The sequence below is a fragment of the Fragaria vesca genome, linkage group LG4, assembly GCF_000184155.1.
Source record: "Fragaria vesca subsp. vesca linkage group LG4, FraVesHawaii_1.0, whole genome shotgun sequence".
Classification (NCBI taxonomy): Eukaryota; Viridiplantae; Streptophyta; class Magnoliopsida; order Rosales; family Rosaceae; genus Fragaria; species Fragaria vesca.
In genome coordinates, this window is record NC_020494.1 from 4624757 (window position 1) to 4633936 (window position 9180).

At 52.0% G+C, this 9180-nt stretch overlaps 1 protein-coding gene across 1 annotated transcript; it reads right to left on the bottom strand.

Moving 5' to 3' along the window:
- Positions 1 to 6903: 6903 nt before the first annotated feature.
- LOC101310212 lies at positions 6904 to 8454 on the bottom strand. Its single transcript, XM_004297880.1, has one exon. The coding sequence runs from the start codon at positions 8452 to 8454 to the stop codon at positions 6904 to 6906; it is 1551 nt and encodes a 516-aa protein (XP_004297928.1).
- Between the last annotated feature and the right edge of the window lie 726 nt (positions 8455 to 9180).

The following is a 9180-nucleotide window of genomic DNA, read 5'->3' on the forward strand; positions in this document are numbered from 1 at the left end:
TCTCTCTCTCTCTCTCTCTCTCTCTCTCTCTCTCTCTCTCTCTCATTTGGTAAAGTACTCAATTCTAAAATAAATAGAGCTATATATATATATATAGGCCGGATGTGAAGCGGATGTCCGCACCGGGCATAAAGTGCGGACGTCCGTCCGTTCTCCACCGTCCGGCGCCGGCGACGGCGCGCCTCCACCCCAGAAGAGACTCCAGCAGCGTCCCTGACCACCTTCTCTCCCCGGCGAGTCCGTTCTTTTTCAGTTTTCCGGCGAGATCACCTAAAACTTCAAACAAAGTCGATCTCGCCGGAACACTGGAAAAAAACGGACTCTCCGGGGAGGGAAAGTGGTCGGGGACGCTGCTGGAGTCTTCTGGGGTGGAGGTGCGACGTCGCCGGCGCCGGAGGGTGAAGAACAGACGGACGTCCGCACTTTAAGCCGAGTGCAGACGTCCGCTTCTGATCCTCTATATATATATTAGATATAATTGTAAATTAGGTGAAGGAGCCTAACTGAAGATTGCTCAATGATGCAAACTTATTAGCAGAGATGGTTAATGAGATCTTAGGGGACCCCGTTTATGATTAGTAGTTTAGTACTTAATCTTGGAGGCACATTTCTTTCCCTTTTCCTAATACAGTTTATTCTTTCATAATTTGGAACAGAATCTAAAAAAATGATTGCAGGAATTAATGAATAGAGAACTTTAATTATTTGTGAGACATGTTATATTAGAACTTTCTTTAACGAACAAGGAATAGGTAGGTGAACGAAACTTTGTGGGGTGTTGGTGGTATTGTGGCGAAACGATGAAGAAAATTAATGGTCATGTACGTTCTATTATTGGTGCCTCTTTTTGTAGAAAAGTTCAAATTGTTGTAACTTTGTGTGAGATACCAAATTTCAAACATGATTCTTCTTAATCATTTTCGAAGGAATTGGATGCTGAAAGATTTGTTTATTTAACCCGATCAGACTGTTAGAATAACCACCCCCCTGTTTTGGCCACGATCCTCAGCAGGGATAGAGAGGTAACTTGTGCTACCAAAAGTAAATTAGGGTTTGCAGGGCGTGCCACCACGCGGACGCGGAACGAGACCTCGCGGGCGAGGAATTACGAGCAAACTATCTAGTCACCTGTGAATCGATACTCACTGTTCGAAGCGAGCAGAGCAACAATTAGGAAGGAGAGGCGAGTCCATACGGGCTCTGAGATCTAAGGCGAGGTGCACTTAGAACTTAGGGTTTCGAGGATGCTCGAAGATTTGCAGTTGTTTTGTATGATTGATTGTGTGTTTTTGTTTGTTGTGTCGAGCTCCCTTATATAGCGATCCGCAAGCAATTGGCAAAGACCTAATCACAACCCATCCGGACCCCGCAATTAGAATCCCACAAGGATACGACTAACTCGCGAGCCGCGCAATCCATGCAACACGTGTCCAGAACAAACCTCGCCTAGGTCTTGCTCACTGCCCCGCATCATCTCACTGTAGCGTCGTACGCGAACTCCAACACTAAGCGATCCTATCCCGCGGAGTACTACAGTCCATTTCCAACTCTACCTCGCCATGCACTGTAGAACCCTACACGAACTGGAACAAAGGATCCCGCGAGGACATCGAATCCCGCGGGGTATCAGAATCTTTGCCAAACTCCAGCTCGCGTGTTGCCAGACTTCGCCACCCTTCGTGGGCTTCGTATTAAAAAAGGGCCACAGGTACTGGCCCAAATGTTATCCAAAACGTACCCCGAGTCTTGGACCAAAAATACCTACTGGGCTCAAACATTGCCCCCTAGGCCTTGAGCTTAATCCACTTCGCAACGGATAAGCGAAATGGCCTAAATGAGCCATTTACGGGAATTCGTAATTCAAAAGGTGCTGACGTTTCGGCATCATCGCCTCCTTTCATCATTGCGACTGTTTGAAATTTGAAACGTGCTGACGTTTCGGTCGTCATCGCGTCTCCTCATTACGGCTACTGATTGAAAAGACGTTACGGTCCGTCTCCTTTATAAACCTCGATGCGGGTCCCCACATCTCACCATCGCTTTCCAACCAAGCTTTTCCCTTTCTTCTGCAACCAACAGAACTTCACCACCGGACTCACTCCGCCCAGAAACAATGGCTCTCAAACCAACCGCTAACGATCCAAACCTTAACCTCACGGCGGCGAGCTCTCGGTCGACCGGCCTTGCTTGCCGTTTTGCCAACAACCCTCCTCAAGGAACACCTATTTATTTCCTTGAAACAGGGGCAGCCCTGCTCGGTCCGACTCCTTCACAACCTCTGTCCGCCGCTGATCTGAACCACTATACCGCCTCCGTGCGTCGACCAATCCTTGCCCAACGTCGTGAGCCGGGAAACTTCGCCTCCTGGTTTCATCAAGCCCGCTCCCACACAAATATCCGGGTCGGGGAATGGCCCAGCGTCACCGCGGAGGACCGGGCATGGTACGCGGCTCGCCTCCAGATCGACCAAGCGATCTGGGAAGCAACCGGCATCAGCGAAGCCATTGCTTTGAGTTTCTCGCTGCCTCCTCACGCTGATCGAGCACCCATTGCTGCCGCGGCCTGCTTATGGAACAGTGCCACTAACACCTTTGATTTCCCATTCGGGCAAATGGGCATTTCTCTGCTGGACATCCTCACCATCACCGGGCTGCCGATTCATGCAAAGCCATATGCGCCAGGCGACTTTGCATCGATAGAGTTTACGCACTCCTACAACTTGGGGGCCCGCCGCGCCCTGAAAGGCTCGTATGGAGTATGGAGGAAGTTCTACATCGGCCATTCAGAACAACACGAAGGAGGTATCGCTTTCCTTGAGTATTGGCTTGATAAATTCATATTCTGTGGCAGTGCTCATAAGCCTACAGGGAAATGGACCAAGCTGGCCGAGGCACTCTACAATGGGATCGAAGTAGGGCTAGGGCAGCCCGTACTGGGCGCGCTCTACCGGACCCTGCACATGCTGTCCCTAAGACCTCTCCATCTCTCTGCTGGCCCTCTGTGGATCCTGGACTTATGGACATAGCTGTACTTCCCGCTCTTCCTGCCAGAGGACCAACTGCTTTGCTTTGCGGTGTGCAGGAACGCTGCGAACCGGACTCCCCTGTCATTCTTCGCCAGCCTCTCCATCCTGTACAACCAACTCGAACCGCCTCCCACCATAGACATGATGGTTCGCCGGTGCCACCCTGAAGTCTTATCGACGGGCTTCTTCCCGCGCTTTGATTCAGACTCGGACGCCAAGACCGTCTTCATGAGAGCATCCTGTTGCTGCGACCTTCAGCTCGCCGAGGATGAACAAGGCTTCGAGCTGTATGCCCCCAACCACTTCGCCAGACAACTTGGCTTCTTTCAAGGGATCCCCTATCCACTCTTCCATTCGGTGAACAAGTACACCTCCTGGAGGAAGATTGGCGAGTCCGACCGGGTCACCCCGCTACAGAACATTTTCCCTCTCACTCCTGACTTGCTCGAGATTGAGCCTTCACTGGGCGTTGACCCCGCCTATCTCTCTTGGTGGCGATCCTTGTCCGACAACCATTGGGGGTTCCCAGATGATGCTGTCTTTGCTGTCATCTTTTATCCTCTATACGACACTCTGGGCGAGTCAGACCGCGTCATCCTTGATGCCCAGCGCGACCGTGAAGAGAGCGGTTTAAAGGCTGCGACATGGTCTAGGCCTGCGCTCCCACCAGTTCCCGCTACTCGTCGCTCGACGGGGATCGTCATTCGAGAACGCGATCCCGCACCTGAGGTATGCCACTAACTGTGTAAATTCCATACCGCCTTTACCACCTCGACGAAACGCTTCCTCCTAACTTTCCTATCTATCTTTACAGTCTGCCCCCCGCCAGAGAACTATCAGAAGACCTGAGGGTGCCGGAGACAAAGGAAAATCACCTGCCCAAGAGGAACCCGCGGCGGGCCATGACGGTAAGACCGCTCCCGTCGTTACCCAGCCAACGAGCGGCGAAAGCTCGCGGAAGCGCCCTATCGAGGACGAAGAAGAGCTGCTAGAGGATGAACGATATCGGCAAGAGCACGCCTTGGTAAGCGACCCTTCTTCCAACCAAACTCCTTAAAGCCAACAAACGATTTGCTAACCTTGCCTTTGACAGGTTCGCCGCCCCATCCGACCTCGCCTCGCTGTCATTGAAGGAGCAACAGCGATAGTTGAAGTCCCAGCCTCGGAACCAATCGTCGGAGATCAAATCATGGTTACAGAGGAAGTCGCCGTGCGACCCCCTTCTCCAACCGACACTCTAGGCGAAACTGGCCCGACTCCAGAGCCTACCTCGGCTCCTGCTCAAGATGAAGATCTCGACCAGACCACCCGGCTTTCTGACTTTGCTGCCCCATCGGTGGTTCCACCAAAGGACTTTCAACCGGTGCTTGAGCCCTCTCCCCTGCAACCAGACTCAGCGGCCCAGACCACCGAAGAACCGACAGTCCCTACTCGGTCTGAGGTCCCACCGCCCGTTCCAGAGATTGAGGCAGTTGCGGAGGTTGAACCAACCACTCCGGCCCCAACGAGAACATCTGGCGAGGCGGCTTCTTCTTTGGCTACCCGGACTGCTCGCCTTCGGGCCCGGATTACCCCACCTGCCGATCCAGAGCCCATTCGCCTAGCCCGGGCTTTCTTTCACGGGCTACTGCGCCAAGGTCCCCACATGAACGTATTCGACTTGGTAAGGCGCGCCCGCGAAGCCCATGAAGCTCTGATTCGGCACCTCGCTGGGAGCAACCCTGCTCTAGACGATGTGTTGGAACTCACCGACGCTGTCGAGCTGCAGGCTCGCCGAGTTCAAGATGTCGGTGCTCAGTCGGCTGCTTACGAGAAAGTCCGCCAAGCCTTAGACAATCAGATGGCAGCCCTTTTAGCCGAGCTTGATGACGTTGAAATCCCTGATGCATCGTCAGAGAACCTATGCACTGTCTATGCTCGGCAAGTGGAGGCCCTGGAGGCTCAGATAGCGGAGCTGCAAGCTCAGCTTGCTCAAGCTCGCCAGAACTTGGCCCGAGCTGAAGAGGCAGAAACCCGTGTGCAGGCCGCGGAAGAGACCCAGAAAGCTTTGGACTCGGCTGCTGCTGCTGCCGACGAAGCCCAAGCCCAGGCAGATGTTGAAGAGTTGGCTTTAGAAGGCCTTCTCATAGATTTGTATAGGGCTTCCAGGCGGGTTTAGGCCCGATCAGCGCTTTGCCCCCTTTGTATGAACTTTTATAATAATATTATTATTAAATCGAACCTTTCCCGCTCTTGTCAACTCTTGTGTAAGAACTGCCTTCCCAGGAAAAAATCTTATTCCAAGATTTGGTGGGGTTTCCAATGCAACTACTCGCTTGGAACGCGGGCAGTCATTATGGAACAACGCGTCCGACCTTATCTCCAAAGCTCATATCTCGGAGCAAATCGCTGCATGGAGGACATCTGTTGAAAGGAAAAACACTTTTTCCGCCTATAAAAAGAAACGCTTGGCCGGGGAGAAATACCAGTTAAGTCTTTTCCCCCTTGCCATGGGCTCTTATACCCTTCTGTACATCCTCTTATCCCTGCTTAAAGCGAAGCCCCCTCCTCACATTTTCACTCTGCGTTCTTTCTGATTCTGAAAATCTACTCTCAGGCCGGGAGTGATTCTGAAAATCTACTCTCAGGTCAAGCCTTTGTTTGGACAAGCTAATGGTTGGGTACCTTCTGCCTTGCACCGGCTGTTCTGTTCAAACGTGAGGTTCTCGGGGCTCCGCATCCGCTTGCTCTTCAGGTTCTGGTCAGTGCCCTTCAAACACCTTCCAGGCATGACCGTAGCATGAGGGACGCTGGTCCAGTGGACCTCTAGCTTCCCAACAATTTGTCTTAGGTCCGGGCCGGTGTCAAAGCTCGTGCTGGTTTATGGAAGCGGGGCGCTTGCCAACTTTAAACGAAGGATGCGGCGGCAGTCTTTTCTTCAACCCTGCAAGATATACGGGTTGAGGCTTCCAATATCTGCAGATCTATGCTTCTGAATGTAAACATAGTTTAATTTCACCCTTTCTGTCAATGTAGTTGCTTCGGCCGCAAAGCTGATGTTCGAAACTTGTATTGAAACAACGTCAAAAAGGCAAAATAAATGAATTTATTGTTTTTTAGGGCCTCTGGAATAGGCCCCAATCTTGTACTGGCCTTTGCGTTCAGACTTTACACGTTTACAGAAAATGAAGAAAAATAGAGTTATCTTTTTTTTAGGGCCTCTGGAATAGGCCCCAATCTTATACCAGCCTTTTTAGGCTGGTATGTTACAACGTACTCTATCAGTCTTCTATCCCGGATTGCCCCCTAGTGCTAGGCGGCGGAGCGAGAATGCGATGGTGCGTAGCACTATTGACTGTGGTGACGGAGTCTGGGGGAGGTGGAGGATCCTCGCGTTCCCAAACTCTTGCAATGTGGCGCTTGAGGAAGCGGCCATTAATAGGATTGCGATGAATGGTGTCGTCCAAGTCGCGCAGGTGGTATGCCCTCTTGGGGAGTATACGATGAATAATAAAGGGGCCTTCCCATCGAGCGGACCACGTGTCCCGACCGTCGGTTTTTTCCCCAAGTGAGAGTACCGCGCGCCACACTTTTTGGCCCTCAGCATAGCTCCGTGCGCGCGTGACTTTATCGTACGAACGCGCGATGCGTTGTTTCTCGAGGACGAGATTGTTGAAAGCGGCGACGCGGTGCTCGTCGAGATCCTCAAGCTCCTGCCACATAACTTGGACATAATCCTCGCCAAGTAGTTGATGCTGTTCCTGAACGCGGAGTGAAGCTATATTGATCTCGAGGGGAAGGACGGCATCATGACCGTACATGAGAGCGTACGGGGTGGTATCCGTTGGGCCACGCTTTGAAGTGCGGTAAGCCCACAAGGTGTGGTAGAGTTCCTCATGCTAGACACGCGGGTTCAACTCCAACATCTTGCGGAGGATGCCAAGGATGACCTTATTACTAGCCTCCGCTTGGCCGTTGGACTGTGCATAATATGGCGTAGAGTGGAGAAGCTTGATTCCGTAGTCGTTTAAGTACTTAACAACTGAATCAGCCATGAAAGCTGCTCCCCTGTCTGTAACGATGCACTCCGGGATACCAAAGCGGGAGATGATATTGCGGAAAATAAAGTTGCGAACCGAGTTGGCGGAGGCAACCTTGAGTGGTTCGGCCTCGACCCACTTGGTAAAGAAATCGGTGGCGACGATAATGAACTTATGCTGCTCAGAAGAATGGGGATGAATAATGCCAACGAAATCTATTGCCCAACCGCGACCCGGCCAAGGTTTAATGATAGGCTGCAACGGGATGTTGGGAATATGTTGCACTGGTCCGTGAGCCTGGCAGTCTTGGCAACCTTTGGCGAAGGCGATACAGTTTTTCAGAATGGTTGGCCAGTAGTACCCATGGCGACGGATCAACCATCGCATTTTGGGCCCGGCCTGGTGCGAACCGCAAACCCCATAATGGACTTCGCGCATGATACGTTTAGCTTCGTTCCCATATACGCAACGGAAATCGTTTCCGTCTTCCCCACGCTGCCGGAGTTCGCCATTGCGTAAAACAAAGTTTAAGGCGAGGAAACGTATTTGCCTGGAGTGAGCGGCGTCGTTGGGGTTCTGGAGGTAGGCGATAAATGGTAGCCGCCAATCCTCGTCGATAGGGTCCAAGGCCGCAACTTCGGGGGTGTTGGCCTGAAATTGCCCCCTAGCGATGAAAGAGGGAAGCGTACGGCGTTCGACTTTGAGCAAACGTTCGCGCACGCCGTCGCGCAAGCTGAGACCGGACGCTACTTGGGCGAGCTCGTTGGCGGCAAAGTTGAACTTGCGTGGTATGTGCTCGATGTAAACGTCGTCAAATCGATCCAACACCTCAAATGCCTTGCGCAAGTATGGCTCAATTGATGAGCTTAAGCACTTAAACTTTTCCACCAGCTGGTTAACGACCAACAAAGAATCACCAAAGATCTGAACCTCGCGGACTCCTAAATCCAACAAAATCTCTAGGCTGATGATCAGCGCCTCGTACTCAGCCTGGTTGTTGGTACATTTGAAATCGAGCTGGAACGAGTAGGAGAAGCGATCTCTAGTGGGATTGGCTATGGCTATCCCAGCTCCGGCTGCGGTATCAGTCCGTGAACCAGCAAAGTACAGGGTCCATGGAGCGAGTGCCACAGCAGCGAATTCCAATTCGCGAAACGCCGTGAGCTCTGAGGGTGGGTGATGAGCGAGAAAGTCTGCTATTGCCTGTCCTTTTACTGCCTTTTGCGGAACATATTGCAACGAGAATTCGGACATGGCTAGGATCCACTTGCCGATGCGTCCCCGCAAGATAGGGCGAGAGAGCATGTATTTGACCAGGTCGGATTGAGCGATCACAACCGTGGTAAAGGCAAGCATGTAATGGCGTAACTTGCACCCTGCAAAATATAGGGCAAGACACAACTTCTCCATAGGTGAGTATCGTGTCTCACACTCAGTTAAAACCCTGCTAAGGTAATAGACAGCGTGTTCTACCCCGTTCACATCGTCTTAGGCCAGGAGTCCGCCGATGGATAAGTCGGCAGCGGCGATATAAAGTTTAAGCAGGGCACCGTCGCGAGGTGGGATCAGGACTGGTGGGTTCGTAAGGTAGTCCTTGATTTGATCGAAGGCCTGTTGATGTTGTGGTTCCCAAACGAACTCAGTTGCCCCCTGGAGCTTGAGGAGGGGTGAAAAAGGCTGGACCTTCCCTGCCGCGTTTAATATGAAGCGGCGGAGAAAGTTGATTCGCCCGAGCAGCTGTTGGAGCTCTTTTTTGGTGGTGGGGGGCGAAGCGGTGATTACCGCTTGTGCCTTGTCCTTTGGGATTTCGATGCCTCTTTGATGCACTAGGAAACCAAGGAAATCGCCGGCCTCCGCGAAGAAAACACACTTGGAGGGGTTCATCTTCAGGTTATGTCGGCGCATCCGTGTAAACACCTGCCGCAGGTCTTCAACGTGGGTTGCCCGTGTTTTGGTTTTGACTACCACATCGTTGATGTATACTTCGATCAACTTCCCCAAGATGTCATGAAAGATGAGGTTCATGGCGCGCTGGTACGTTGCCCCTGCGTTTTTAAGTCCGAAAGGCATGACAACATATTCGAACGCGCCGGCAAAACCAGGGCAGCGGAAAACGGTCTTGTGTCGATCTGCCTC

Coding starts and splice junctions, on each gene's coding strand:
- LOC101310212 (XM_004297880.1), bottom strand. CDS start 8,454: ATGGAGAAGTTGTGTCTTGCCCTATATTTTGCAGGGTGCAAGTTACGC.